The sequence below is a fragment of the Phoxinus phoxinus genome, assembly GCF_949152265.1.
Source record: "Phoxinus phoxinus genome assembly, chromosome: 12".
Classification (NCBI taxonomy): Eukaryota; Metazoa; Chordata; class Actinopteri; order Cypriniformes; family Leuciscidae; genus Phoxinus; species Phoxinus phoxinus.
The window spans coordinates 33476110-33491645 of NC_136887.1; the positions used below are offsets into that span (position 1 = coordinate 33476110).

Consider the following 15536-nt stretch of genomic DNA (forward strand, 5'->3'; position numbering starts at 1 on the left):
CAATAAAATGTATGATAAAAAAGTGCATGTCCTTAGTTTTTATAAAGATATATGGGCTAGATCTAGGACACAACACTCAAAATAAAAAAAACCTGTAGATAAAGCTGTGCTGTGCGGCTCTGTCTGGATGGGAGTGTCACGTCTCTCTCTCTCTCTCTCTCTCTCTCTCTCTCACACACACACACACACACACACACACATTGAAGGAGGAAGCGCTCGTGCTGCACGGAGGAAGAATGAACCATCTGCATCTCTTCTTCTTCTTCTCATCTGACGTGTGTTTTCACCCTCATGATGGCGAGACTGAGCGAACACGGGATCCGGCTGAGCTCTGTGTGTATCTTTCTTATCTTCTCTAAAGTAAAGTCTTTCTCTCGCACTGCCATATACTTGTTATATATTGCGTAATGTTGTCTTTATAGATGAGCCCGTCGTACCTGGAGAGCAACTCCACCAGTCACACATGGCCCTTCAGTGCGGTCGCTGAACTCATCGGTGAGCAACACACTCATGCTTTATGTGATCGTTCAGTCAGGAACCGGTGATGCTTTCGGTTTAAACTTCCGCGAAATCTCTTAGACAATAAATGCGCACCTGTTGCGCGCGAACTACCGCACAGTAACGCGTTCATCATAATTAACGGAGTGATGTAAAATCATGCATTTTTGATCTTGGTATTAAATGCACTGGCTGCGTGGATCTGCACACACACATGTCTGAGTGTCATTGCACTTAATGACTAATCCATTTCTGTTGCAAGCAAAAATATGGTCATCGGTTCATGAGCACTTCAACTTATATAAATGTAATGCTTTTAGCCTGTAATAAATGTAAAATGCATAAATATTAAAGCAAGTTGCATTAATGCAAAGAAAGATGCACAAGCACACTTTACAAGCGAAAGTAAAGCTGAAACTATAGTAGTGTGTGTTGGGAAACACGTTGACAGTTAATGTGATGAACTACACCTGTGGTTGCTCTGCTGTGATGGATGATGGTTTATGGTAAAGGCTGGTGGAAATACGTGACACTTTCAGGATCGGATCTCAGTTCCGTTAGAGACAGGAAACTGGCGTTCATAACATGGAGACCACGCTGAAATCTCTCGAAATGTGCTTATCTGTCATCACTAATAATCAAGATATGAGGTTTAACAAAATCCGTCTTAATACTTGAGCAGTTTCCCCTCTACATCCTGTTAAACGTCTGCGCGTCTGCTGTTAGTCTGTAGGCTACAGGTTATATTTAGAGTTCTGCATTTTTTGCAACCGCTTGCAGTTTAAGAGAAAAAAAGAAAAGAAAATGATTTTCATGTTAAATTGCATTGCCAAAGAAAAAAGTAGCCTAAGGCAAACGTCGAGCGTGTCAACAATATTTTGTCCTCAAATGATTTGATAAATCTAAATTCTCGTCGTAGATAATGCATCTGACCCGGGCGTCACAGCCAGGAACATCTGGATAGACGTCGTGACGCTCGGAGAACAGCTGTGCCTCAGTTTTACGGACAATGGCAGTGGTATGACGCCCAACAAACTGCACAAAATGCTCAGGTGCGTGAAAACACAAACACACACACACACACACACACACACACACACACACACACACACACACACACACACACACACACACCCCAATGACGCCTTAAATCGCACATCTTGTTGAGGAGAGATTCTTTGATTTTAGATTATCTCAATTTGATGTTAAATGTTTACTTTATCGAAATTAGTTTTCTTTGATTCTATATCTTAATATATAGAATATATAATAAATTGATTTGATATCTTCTCATGTGAATTATTTGCAGTTATTGTTTGTCTCCGTCTGCTTTTCTGCTTGTTTGATTGTTATAATATGTTTAATTGTCTCTGTCTGTCAACAGTTTGTATTATTTTGTGAAGCGATCTTGGGTTCTTGAAAGGCGCTATAAAAAAATAAACATTAATTATTATTATTAGACGTGCTGTTGATTCTGAAAGCATTTCTAAGGTTGGCGAAGGTGAATCTCTCTTTCTCTCTGCAGTTTCGGGTTCACGGAGAAAGGCTCTAGTAAAGGCAGCCACCAGCCGATCGGTGTGTACGGAAACGGATTTAAATCGGGCTCGATGCGCCTGGGCCGAGACGCTCTGATCTTCACGAAGAACGGAGGCTGTCAGAGCGTAGGCTTGCTGTCTCAAAGCTTCTTGCAGGCCATTAAAGCTCAGGCCGTGATCGTACCCATCGCCCCCTTCAACCAGCAGACCAATATCCTTCTGTCCAGCAGAAATACTCATCCGTATGATCCAGACCGGATCTCTCAGCCCACATGTTTCTGTATGCAATTCTAAAGAAAAGAATCAGATGCATGGATTTGTTACAGGGATAGTTCACTTTGAAATTAAATGTTGGTATGTTTTATCTTACCTGAAGTGCATCCAAGATGTCGGTGTCTTTGTCTCCGCAGTAGTTTCAATTTTTATATTTTTAGGACAAACCGTTCTTGTCTGTCAGTCATATAATGCAGGTCTATAGGCACTGTCTCCAAAAGCATGCAGAGAAAAGTCCAAATTAACAAATTCCCCATCGTAAGTGCACATTGATGGCCTAAGACACGAAACAAGCGGTTTGTGTGAGAAAACCAACAGTATTTATATCGTTTTTATCTCTTTTACTCAACAACGTCCAAGTGATCTGTTTACTTAGTCAGCGCAAGCGCTGTAAAGTGCTGGAAGGGATCTCCCGGATGAGTTCGCGCGAGCTTACGGTAATGTATTTTTTTACATCGGTTTAAACATCCCGGATAAGCGCAAACTAGTACCATTTCTATTAGCCGTCCTACAATCTCTGTTCTGTACATCGGCTCTGGTGTAAACAATGAGTGACGTACACGCGCGAGAGAGAGAGAGAGAGATCACTTCCGGCGCTCGGTTTGACATATTTTTAGGTCAAACCGTTCTTGTCTGACAGTCATATCTTTTACACAACCACGTCCAAGTGATCTGTTTACTTAGTTTGCGCAAGCCGTAGAGCGCCGGCTCCGGAAGTGATCTCTCTCTCGCTGGTACGTCACTCATTGTTTACACCAGAGCCTATGCACAGAACAGAGATTGTAGGACGGCTAATAGAAATGGTACTAGTTTGCGCTTATCCGGGATGTTTAAACCAATGTAAAAAAATACATTTACGTAAGCTCGCGCGAACTCATCCGGGAGAGATCCCTTCCAGCACTTTACAGCGCTTGCGCTGACTAAGTAAACAGATCACTTGGACGTGGTTGTGTAAAAGAGATAAAAACTATATAAATACTGTTCGTTTTATCGCACAAACCGCTCGTTTCGTGTCTTAGGCCATCAATGTGCACTTACGATGGGGAATTTTTTATTTTGGACTTTTCTCTGCATGCTATTAGAGACAGTGCCCATAGACCTGCATTATATGACTGACAGACAAGAACGGTTTGACCTAAAAATATCAGAATTGAAACTACTGCGGAGACAAAGACACCGACATCTTGATGCACTTCAGGTAAGATAAAACATACCAACATTTTATTTCAAAGTGAACTATCCCTGTAAGCATGTTTTGCACTGTAAGCGGATGCTCATGTCCGCCAAAGCACGGCCCTTAACCCCCATCTCACAGACGCTGGTGGTGACGGAGGACTCGGAGGCCAGTCTGAGAGCCATCCTGAAATATTCTCTCTTCCAGAGCGAGTCTGAGCTACAGGAGCAGCTGGACTCCATACAGGGAAAGAAAGGGACCAAGATCCTCATCTGGAACATCCGCAGGTCTGTGGCACACTGCACTCGTACTTTACTAACTACTTTGAGTCGCCGTGAAAGATGAAGATCAAGAGCAAATGCAGACAGAGAACCATTATGTTCAGTCTCGTCATTCATTTGCATGTGATTTAAATGTTGCGCACAGGGGAGTGCACGGACTCTGCCGGAACAACACACTCCTGATTTGTGTTTGTTTTGAATACAACCCTAAACTTAGTTTAACAAATTAAGCACCCAAAAAGCATGCAATTCTCTCAACTCTAACAAATAGCATATTTTAAAGAGATGGTTGATTATGATTTCACTTTTCTAACTGTAGTTAGTGTGTAATGTTGCTGTTTGATCATAAACAACATCTGCAAAGTTACAACGCTCAAAGTTCAAAGCAAAGGGAGATATTTGCTTTTACAGAAATCGCTTTTTAAGAACTACAACAAACGGCTGGTAGAGACTACACGACATTCCTCCCGGGTTAGTGACATCACCAACCCTAAAATTTACATAAACCCCACCCCCTGAACACGATTTATAGATTATCAAGACAGAATATGCTAATCAATGACTAGAAGATAACTACACATAATCTACATAAACTCATCAACTAACCATTCAGAAATGTCCTGTTCTTCTACATGTTGTCACTTCTTGAGTCTCTCCATCATTGTCTGAAATTTTCAGTGTGTGTGTGTGAGGTAAAAGGACACAAGCTGTTGAAGCTCCGCCCCCTGTGCCGGGAGCAGCAGCTCATTTGCATTTAAAGGGACAGACACAAAACGGTGTGTTTTTGCTCACCCTCAAAAAGTGAAAACTTTTAACATGCTATATAAAAATATCTGTGGGGTATTTTTAGCTAAAACTTCACACACACACTCTGGGGACATCAGAGACTTATTTTACATCTTGTGAAAAGGGCATTATAGCACCCCTTTAAACAAACATATTCGTAATATACAATGCCAGGTTTATCAGAAAACTAGATTAGAAAGCAAGCTAGAGAAGAGGAGACGTGAATAGAAGATTAATTAGTAAGTACCAATGTTTATTAGACACCTTCCTTGCTAGATTAAATACAACCATGCAAGTATGTTTTATCTGATACTGATAAACTGATAAGGTGTGATAAACTGTGACCTTGAATGCTTGGTCATTGAATAAATGACCATGGATAAAACTTTAAATGTGCTTTATAGAGAAAATGCACTTCTTCTGTTATTTGAATGTTTTCTAAATGTCAAACCAAAGTTATACTGTGGAGCTGCTGAATGCCTGAATCTGATTGGTTGATGAACGGTGTGCGATTATTTTCAGTGAAACTCGCGGCTAAAGTAGTTCCGGCTGGTCTTGACCACATTAGTTTCATATCACTTCGCCAAATAATTTCAATATAGTAAACAATAGGATAAAATCAACAATTTATTTCCATGTTTTTCGCTATAAAAGTAAAAAAAAATGATGTACAGAAAGCACATACTCTCTTTCTCCCACTCAAACACACACACATACAGTACGGACACACACTCACACAGAAATATAGAAATATAGTAAATAGAAAAATAGTTTAGTAACTTAAAAGCTACATGACTTTTCTCTCTAGCGAGGAAATAACAGCGCTGTTCTTGAAGCAGATCTAAACAATGCTGGGTTGTTTCAACCCAATTTTGGGTCAAATATGGACAAACCCAAACGTTGGGTTAAAAATGTAATTTGAAAATGTAAACCAACGGCTGGGTTTGTCCACATTTGACCCAAAATTGGGTTGAAACAACCCAGCATTTTTTAGAGAGGCAGTTTCAATATTAGTAGAAACACTTTTCAGAGACGCACAGACTCTGGTCATTCACAAAACACTTAATCTCTCTCTCTCTCTCTCTCTCTCTCTCTCTCTCTCTCTCTCTCTAATAACTGCATTAATAACTGCATTACTCTGCTATAAAAGGCTAAAGCCTGCATTACTAGCTCTTAAATGATGTTTTGAAATGAGCAATTGAGGATTGGCTGATGGAAGTCTAATCTGGAAATCTAATCTTTACCATTTTGTGCCACAGAAATAAAGATGAAAATCCAGAATTTGACTTTGACACCGATGCGGAGGACATCCGTCTGCCGGAGATCCAAGCGGAGGAGACGCAGGGAAAGTGGAGGAGAGATTACAGGCAGCGCAGAGACAGTAACAGCGTTCCTGAGATGGAGTTTTCTCTCAGAGTGAGTGAGAGAACGAGAGAGAGAGAGAGAGAGAGAGAGAGAGAGAGAGAGAGAGAGAGAGAGAGAGTGTGTGTGTGTGTGTGTGTGTGAATGAGAGAACACGAGAGAGAGAGAGAGAGAGAGAGAGTGTGTGTGAGTGAGAGAACACGAGAGAGAGAGAACGCAAGAGAGAGAGAGAGAGAGAGAGAGAGAGAGAGAGAGAGAGAGAGAGAACAAGAGAGAGAGAGAGAGAGAGAGAGAGAACGAGAGAGAGGAGAGAGAGAGAGAGAGAGAGAGAGAGAGAGAGTGAGAGAACGAGAGAGAGAGAGAGAGAGCGAGAGAGAGAGAACTTCCTGATATTTATGGCCTGTGGTTGTTTTACAGTGTGAATGCAAATGTGTGTGTGTGTGTGTGTGTGTGTGCGTGTGTGTGTGTGTGTGTGTGTGTGTGTGTGAATTTTAGGTGGAGCTGCGAGGACGTTAATACAGTGTGACAGTGTCAACTCGTGAAAGTTGAGACTTTAACTTTGTGTTGCAGAGATAATGATATGAAAGCCAGAGCTACAATCTGAGAATCTGAGAATCTTTTTAACAGCTACAAAATATTTTCCCCATATGTAAACACGGTCTTCACATGTGAAATAAGTTTTTATTTCATCTATTTTTGTAGGCCGACACATAAGTTTGCATCAACCCGGTTCCCTCGACCAAAACCCAATATGATTGATCCACTGGCTTTTGTATTATAGTGGAAAATAAATAAATAAAGTTGACATGTTTCTAACATGGGGTGATTCATTGATTACCTATAATATAAATAATTTCGGACATGCGTTAACGTATTCATCTCACGAGTCGGTTTTGCAGCTTAGTTTCTGCTATGCTCTTTTTTTGGACCAGAGAGGAACTTTTAAATATGCGTTTATCTCAAAAGATCAAGGACATTATCATTATTTTTTATTTTTTTATTTTGATTATTATTATTTATTTTTATTTTATTTTATTTTTCATTTAATTATAATTTTTTTTTTATCTTGTTATCATTATTTACTTGTTACTTATATGCTGGCATGGGAATATTCAATTTAATTAATCAATGAATAATACTATTGATTAGCATTACCAAACATGGACGTTTTATTATTATTTTAATTTAATACTGTAAAGCTGCTTTGATACAATCTGTATTGTGAAAAGCGCTATACAAATATTCTTGACTTTACTTGACTTGACATGGGGTGTTCTGTAAAAATGTGAAAAGCTGTATATATAAAAAAAATAAATAAATAAAGATTAAAGACAGTTTGATATGAAACACAGATGTACTGTAATCCCTCTCTCTGTCCCTGCAGGCGTATCTCAGTATACTTTACCTGAAGCCCAGGATTCAGATCATTTTGAGACAGAAGAAAGTTCAGACTAAGCTGGTCGCCAAGAGTCTGTCAATGATCGAGAACGACGTCTATAAACCCCAATTCATTGTATCCTTACATTTCCCTCAAAACCCGTTTCTGTGTTTTACATCCAAAGCAGGTTCTGTGAGTCGACTGAAGATGGGAATATCCGTGTTTTAGTTTGGTTATTTGTTCTGGTTTCTATGTCTTTTCCCATGTACGTACGTTAGACATGTACGTTTCCTTTAAATGCAACCGCTCAGAACGAGAGAGTGAAAATAACGTTTGGGTTCAACCTGAAAAACAAGGAGCACTTTGGGATTATGATGTACCATAAGAACCGACTGATAAAAGCCCATGAGAAAGTTGGCTGCCAAATCAAGGTACTGGACTCATTTTATTATTATCCATTCCTCAAGATTTTACAGATATTGTGCAAAAAAAAATGATTTTTTAAGGCAACAACTGGCCATTTGGTGAAAGTATCATCGTCTTAGACTCATCACTTCCTCTCTCTCTTTCTCTCTCTTCTTTAAGTCATCAGGTCAAAGGTCAGGGGTCGGGGTCATCGGAGTGATTGAGTGTAACTTCCTCAAGCCTGCTCATAACAAGCAGGATTTTGAGTACACCAAAGAGTACAGGTGCAAAGATTCAAAACAATGGGTTTAAGTACTTACTACACATCCTATTATTTAATATTAGGGCTGTAACGATTAATCGCGATTCATCGAAATCCAAAATAAAAGTTTGTGTTTACATAATATATGTGTGTGTATTGTGTATAATTATTTTGTATATATAAATACACACACATGCATGTATATATTTAAGAAAAATGTGTTATTTATATATAAAATAGTTCTATTTATATATAATATAAATCATATAAAAATATATATGCAGTATATAAATGCAAATATTTCTCAAATATATACATGCATGTGTGTGTATTTATATAGACAAAATAATTATACACAATACACACACATATATTATGTAAACACAAACTTTTATTTTGGATTTCGATTAATCGCGATTAATCGGTACAGCCCTATTTAATATACACACTGTAATAAATTAATTACATCCCCAAGTCAAAATTTTCTAGTGACTGATAACATCTACATTTTTCAATTAGTCTGACATATTATTTCTCATTGAGCCAATGTTAACAGACTATTGCAACAATTAATTACATTTATTTTACAGAATTTCACTCGGGCCAATTGAAAAATTTAGATGTGACCCGTCCCTAGAATATTTTGACTTGGAGAGGCAAAGTGCAAAGCAAACATACAAACATATATATTTTTTTGCATATACAGTATATATACACTTTACTGTAAATATCTACAGTATCTTTTTTTCTCACTAAATTGTATAGTATAGTATAGTATAGTATAGTACACTACTGTAGAATGCCTGAGCCTCAATATAAGGATTTCAATGTGCAAACTGTCACTGACAATTGAAACTGAAACAGAGTTAAGTAAACTTTATAAATATCAAAGAAATGTCTGTATATTTTTGTTTTAATTATGTAAAATTTGATTTAAAAAAAAAATCATATCGTTTCATTAAAAAAAATCATATAATTTCAAAAAGTAAAATAAAAATAGTCTTATTTAAATTAATTTTTTAAAAATTGTATATATATATTAGGGCTGTTAAACTATTAATCGCGATTAATCGCATCCAAAATAAAAGTGTGTGTGTGTACTGTGTATAATTATTTTGTATATATAAATACACACACATGCTTGTATATATTTAAGAAATAGTTGCATGTATATAGATTTATATATAATTTATTTTGTATATAAATATACATATTTTATACATAAAAACAATTTTTTTTCTTAAATATATACATGCATGTGTGTGTATTTATATATACAAAATAATTATACACAGTACACACACATTTATTAAGTAAACACAAACTTTTATTTTGGATGCGAGTAATCGTTTCACAGCCCTAATATATATATATATATAGATAATATGCAAGAGATATGTTGTGATCAACTTTGAAATATTAAAAATAAAATACGATAAAATATAAAAAGTTTAAAATTAATATACATTTTATATAAAATATTTATAATGTATATGCAACAGATATGTTGTGATCAACTTTAAAATATTAAAAGTAAAATATAACAAATGTATATATATTTAATATAAAGTATTTATAATTGTGTATATATATATAAATGTGTGTGTGTGTGTGTGTGTGTGTGTGTAATGTGCACCATATGTTCTGATCAACTTTAAAATATTAAAAATAAGATAAAAATTTATATATTTGAATATGAATTTAATTCACACTAGTGCTGTCAAATCGATTAATCGTGATTAATCGCAACTAACAAAGGTTTGTAAATATATCAAATGTGTGTGTAAACACATATGTGTGGTGTGTATATAAACATATATACAAAAACTTTTATGTTAGATGCGATTAATCGTGATTAATCTATTTGACAGCACTAGACAGTAATGTATACATATTTTAAATACATATACTGTATTTTTGTCATTTTTATATGAATATTTCCATATTAACTGCATTTTTTCCTGCTTTTCTCCTAGACTTACACTAGCTGCTCTTGGACTCAAACTGAACGACTACTGGCGTGAAAAGAGGGAAAAGAAAGCAAAAGAGAGAGAGTTTCAAGCCTTAGAGAGAAAAAGCAAAGAAGGTGATACCGAGGATACCGAGGAAGAGGATGATGACGAAGAGGAAGAGGAGGAAGAACAAGAAGTGTATGACATGTAACATTTTCACACCACAGTTTTCTCATCCCTGCTATGCTCTGTCGGTGAGAGTTTAACCATCTGTCAGTCAGATGGCCAGAATAGCACCAGCCTCTCTGAAACGTGGGTTTGTGGGTAAAAAATGAGAGGTGGTGCAACTTGGCTTACTAAAAACTGAGTATTTGTCTGTTAGACCACAAACCTCGCACATACATGCATCACAGAAAACACTCACAGAAAAAGCGTCTAGTGATGACAGAGGCCGAGTCGAGCTGTTAACTGCAGGTGGGCGGCGCTGAGAAACGTGAAACTGTTAATCACACGGCTAACGCGACAGCAGCAATACATCTGTGAGGAAACTTAAGCAATGCCACTCGCACATTTGCATCAAATTATCAAAAAAAAATTTTTTATGTTACTACTTGTTTTCAGAATTCAAAAGTAACATTGCCATAATGTTTGCAAAGTAATCAAATGTAATGTTTCCTTTGCTGGTCCCAGCATGCAAACACATCAGTAATGCTGGATTTTACAGCAGGATTGACAAAGCGCCCAATAGGATTTTTCCACTGGCTTTTGGATTATTGCAGAAAATAAGTTCTGTGATCAACAAAAGTTGATGATTCTTACACATTTTGTTCATCCTGATATGAATATTGAAGTATAAATACAAGCGGCAGAAGTCAAAAACACTAGTGTTCACCACAGACCTTATTTAGGCCATTTAAAGCGGTGGTGTAATGCCCCTTTCACAAGATGTTAAATAAGTCTCTGATGTCCCCAGAGTGTGTGTGTGAAGTTTTAGCTCAAAATACCTCACAGATATTTTTATATATCATGTTAAAATTGTCACTTTTTGATGGGGAGCAAAAACACACCGTTTTGTGTCTGTCCCTTTAAATGCAAATGAGCTGCTGCTTCTGGCAAAGGGGGCGGAGCTTGTGTGCGTGCGTGCGTGCACGCACTGAACATTTCAAAAACTTTTAGCCTTTAATGTTTAAACCGGAGACAGACAATGATGGAGAGACTCAAGAAGAAGTGACAACATGTAGAAGAACAGGACATTTCTGAATGGTTAGTTGATGAATTTATGTTGCTTATGTGTAGTTATCTTCTAGTCATTGATTAGCATATTCTGTCATGATAATCTATAAATCGTGAATAAATCGTGTTCTGGGGGCGGGGTTTATGTAAATTCTAGGGTTGCTGATGTCACTAACCCGGGAGGAATGTCGTGCAGTCTCTACCAGCCGTTTGTTGTAGTCCTTAAAAAGTGATTTCTGTAAAAGCAAATATCTCCCTTTGCTCTGAACTTTGAGCGTTGTAACTTTGCAGATGTTGTTTATGACCAAACAGCAACATTACACACTAACTACAGTTAGAAAAGTGAAATCATGATCAACCACCCCTTTAACTAAAAACGCATAACAAAAACCCCATTGACTTGATGATGATGGAAGCAGAAGTGCTAAAATGCATCTTGTTTCTGGGTTTTGGTGTATAGAGATGTGCCATCCCTGCAGAACTCTACACCACCTTTCCTTTTAACACGCAATAAATCATGGTTGAACTAGTGGCTATTTTTTAAAAAGGGACAACTTTCTGTTTCAACTGGAAATACATCAAAATATGGTGAAACTGGAAAAATCTGAATATGGTGCAAAAGTTCATTTATTTCAGTAATTCAACTTAAAAGATTAAACTAATATATTATATAGACTCATTACATGCAAAGTGAGATATTTCAAGCCTTTATTTGTTATAATTGTGATGATTATGGCTTACAGTTTATGAAAACCCCAAATTAAAAATGTGAATATTGTGAAAAGGTTTTCATAAGCTGTAAGCCATAATCATCACAATTATAACAAATAAAGGCTTGAAATATCTCACTTTGCATGTAATGAGTCTATTGTTACGACCAGCACGTTTCAAGCCGCAACATAAAAGAGGGATCACACATCAGCGTTCAATGAATGAAAAATAAATGTTATTGTCTATAACAAACATAACACTCATCATAACAAACATAAGTTAGGGGAAAGAATAGAAACAAAGAAATAACAAACAAAATAACTACAACAAAATATTAAAGCTACATGATAAGTATAAGAAAGATAAATCAAAGGAATGCTAAGAGCCAGTCCTGTGAGAAACTATCCCACAGAGAGTGCTAACCAAATAAAACTCAAAAACACTTATATACTCCATTTCACTAATTAACAATTAGCAATGGGGGAGTGACTCAAAACTCCCAGCATCAGGTGATGAGAACTCAGGGTCGTCACACTATATCATATATTAGCTTCACTTTTTAAGTTGAATTACTGAAATAAATTTTGCACGATATTCATATTTTTCGAGTTTCACCTGAATGTACAAACCTGCAGTATTTCATGACATATCTCCTCAGAACATCAGAACAAACTCTAAGCGTCTGCTGTATTAACGGGTTTCTTCTGTCCAAAGGGATGTGGCGTGGATTCAGTGTGAGGAGTGTTTGAAGTGGAGAGGGATCTCCACACACCTGTTCGCTGGAAGTGTTCCTGATCCGTTCAGATGCTGCATGCACCCCACACCACGCTTACGGTCAGTCTGTGCCCCGATTCACTTCTGAAGTTCACAACGCAATACTATGATATCTATCATAGTGATAGATGTTCACTATGTTTACTGTGTGCAATAAGCAAGTCCATGAAGTACCCGGATGACCCTGCGTTCAACCAGAGCACACTGTGGGAATGAAATTACATATCCCACAATGCAATGCGCTCAACCTGACCTGTCAATTTCCATGTGACAAAAGAACTGCGAATACTATATACACTTTTTAAATCTCTATAATGACTTGTTATCTGAGAAAACTGACAAAACCGTAAGAAGGACAACAAGAAAAATAAAAATAATACCGTAAAACTTCAAATAATATCCCGGGCTTTTATTTTCCCAAATCGCCGAACTGCACCGGCTTGTATTGGAGACAGGCGTCTATATGAGACAGGCCTTTAATTTAGTGTTATGACTTCACCCTGCGCTGCAATATACATTTAGCTTTACATTCATTTACAGAAATCAGCTGGTTGAATGAAAATTGCTGCTGCTATCGGATTTTCAGATGATATTCTCAATTCAGTTAACGGACGCTCAGAGATAAAGTGAATTCAGACTGCATTGCAGACTAAGCAACGATTGTATTTAATTGTAGGCTACAGTACAATCATAACATAGACATGATCTTAATTCCATAATGTCCTTAAACATAACAATATTGCTGGCCATAAACTGACAAAGTGCGCGTCCGATAACTCGAGTTGTCATAAACGCCGCACACGCGCGCTTCTCGTCCGGTGTGTGATAACGCGAGTTGTCACAGACGCGGCGCGGTGCTTCTCGTCCGGTGTGTGATAACTCGAGTTGTCACAGATGCGGCGCGGTGCTTCTCGTCCGGTGTGTGATAACTCGAGTTGTCACAGACGCGGCGCGGTGCTTCTCGTCCGGTGTGTGATAACTCGAGTTGTCATAGACGCGGCGCTTCTCGTCCGGTGTGCGATACATAGACGCGGCGCGGCGCATCTCGTCCGGTGTGCGATACCTCCTGCCTTGCTTGCGCTAACAGCTCCCGCCCAAATGCGCAGGGCTCTCTTGCGTGCCCAATCTACACCATATAACTGGCTTAAACAGACGATCTGACGGGTTTTAGAAGATTAAATACAACCCGAAACTAAAAAAAGACCCGGCCTCTATTTGAGACCGGCCTTTATTTATCCAAACCTGTAGCCACACCAGGCGTGTAAAAGAAACAGGCGTCTATTTGGGACTCGGCTATTATTTGAAGTTTTACGGTATGTGGCTTGATCCAGCAAAATTAATCACAGTGATCCAAATTTCATGGAAATTTGGAAAGAGGAGACCATAAGCTTTCAAATGATACCCTACTTTGAATGAAATTACATTCGAGCGTCTGTGACAACTCGAGTTATCACACACCGGACGAGGACAGACGACCATAATTCAAATGTGTATATCTTTACAACTTTTTCCAATTGAAAACCTGAGAAAATTACGTTTAAAGTTTTTTGCCCGTTTTTTTGTTGATATCTTTCAAAATCCATCGCATTTAAAGGGATTAACTATTTATTTTACAGCTTAATTTGACCAAAGACATTAATATATAACACGGCATCTCTCAAATTAATAATATTTAATCTTTCTGAGGAGATCTGCTAGCTTGTTTACACAGAGTGCTGCGAGTTTGACAGGAGGACGGCTGTACCAATCGTGTGCCGGTCAGTCGAAACGGGGCTTCCCATTGACAAATGATCAGCGTTTGTGTTCATTTCTAAGCTTTTTGATTGGTTCTAACGTGTAACACCATGTTTGGAGAGCAGAGATAGTGACGCTTCAGGGGATACCCGGGACATGCTCAGAGCTTACGAGAGAAAAACAATGTTAATTTCCAGCGAATTTAGTAAAACTTTGTGAACTTTAATAGTAATTTAAATACCTTTACTCAATTATCTGGACTACGAAACTTTGGGAGATTATTTTTGATTGTCTGTTCTTTAAAATTAGCAACCAAAAAAAATATTTTTTCATTGTTTTTCCACATAATCGGCCCATATCGTTGCGACTTCCGACTCATTTCGCCAGAGCGGCTCACATATTTGTTTCAGAGATAAGTGGACTTGGCTTGCTGAATTAAAGGGTAACTCTCGCCAAACTGCAACCTAGGCTCTTTTTGTTAATCTACCCAAGTCAAACTTTCGTGTAAAAGCGTAATTATAATGGAAACGCCACTTTTAACATTGACCATATTTTCGTTTTCGGTCAAAATGCCTTTTGAATGGGAGTGCATGGGGCACTACTGTGATAGCATCAACATCACTATCTTTAAAACACTGGCGGCTCGACACAACATGAAACTGTGCTGGAAGTATCACCAGGGTCTACACATGAACTCCAGCATTGACTACAGTGTTTGTGTACACAGAGTTTACTAAAAAGAAAGGTTTTGTACGACTCACTTTATCAGTTAGGGTGGCTTTAATTCTGTCAGTCAAAAGTAGTCGATCTCTGAATGCAACGTAACATGAGGAGAGTAAAGATGGAAAGATCCTAAAGCTTGTTTCCATATAAATTCTAAGTGTCTAAGTTATCATGCTTTTCATTGCAATTACAAGTTCATGACCTTTCCTCATATGGAGTCAGTTCATTACGCTGCATTCGGAGATCGACTACTTTTGACTGACAGAATTAAAGCCACCGGAAACACTAACTGATGAAGTGAGTCGTGCAAAACCTTTCTTTTTAGTGAACTCTGTGTACACAAACACTGTAGTCAATGCTGGAGTTCATGTGTAGAGCCGCTGGTGACGCTCCAGCACAGTGTCATGTTGTGTCGAGCCGCCAGTGTTTTAAAGATAGCGATTTTGATGCTATCA

At 37.8% G+C, this 15536-nt stretch overlaps 1 protein-coding gene across 2 annotated transcripts in view; it reads left to right on the top strand.

Annotated features, from left to right (window-relative positions):
• Positions 1–171: 171 nt before the first annotated feature.
• The window catches only part of LOC307007610 (MORC family CW-type zinc finger protein 3), a 25590-nt gene continuing 10225 nt past the window's right edge, over positions 172–15536 (top strand). Inside the window, exons 1-11 of one of the 2 annotated variants that reach the window (XM_079629788.1) lie at positions 172–333; positions 423–495; positions 1418–1550; positions 2024–2244; positions 3620–3767; positions 5807–5963; positions 7294–7422; positions 7599–7718; positions 7873–7976; positions 9931–10104; positions 12565–12684. In XM_079629788.1, coding sequence (XP_079485914.1) covers positions 292–333; positions 423–495; positions 1418–1550; positions 2024–2244; positions 3620–3767; positions 5807–5963; positions 7294–7422; positions 7599–7718; positions 7873–7976; positions 9931–10104; positions 12565–12684 — 1421 coding nt within the window. In that variant the 5' untranslated portion in view covers positions 172–291. The remainder of the gene's footprint in view (positions 334–422; positions 496–1417; positions 1551–2023; positions 2245–3619; positions 3768–5806; positions 5964–7293; positions 7423–7598; positions 7719–7872; positions 7977–9930; positions 10105–12564; positions 12685–15536) is intronic. The other variant, XM_079629787.1, reaches the window with a different exon arrangement.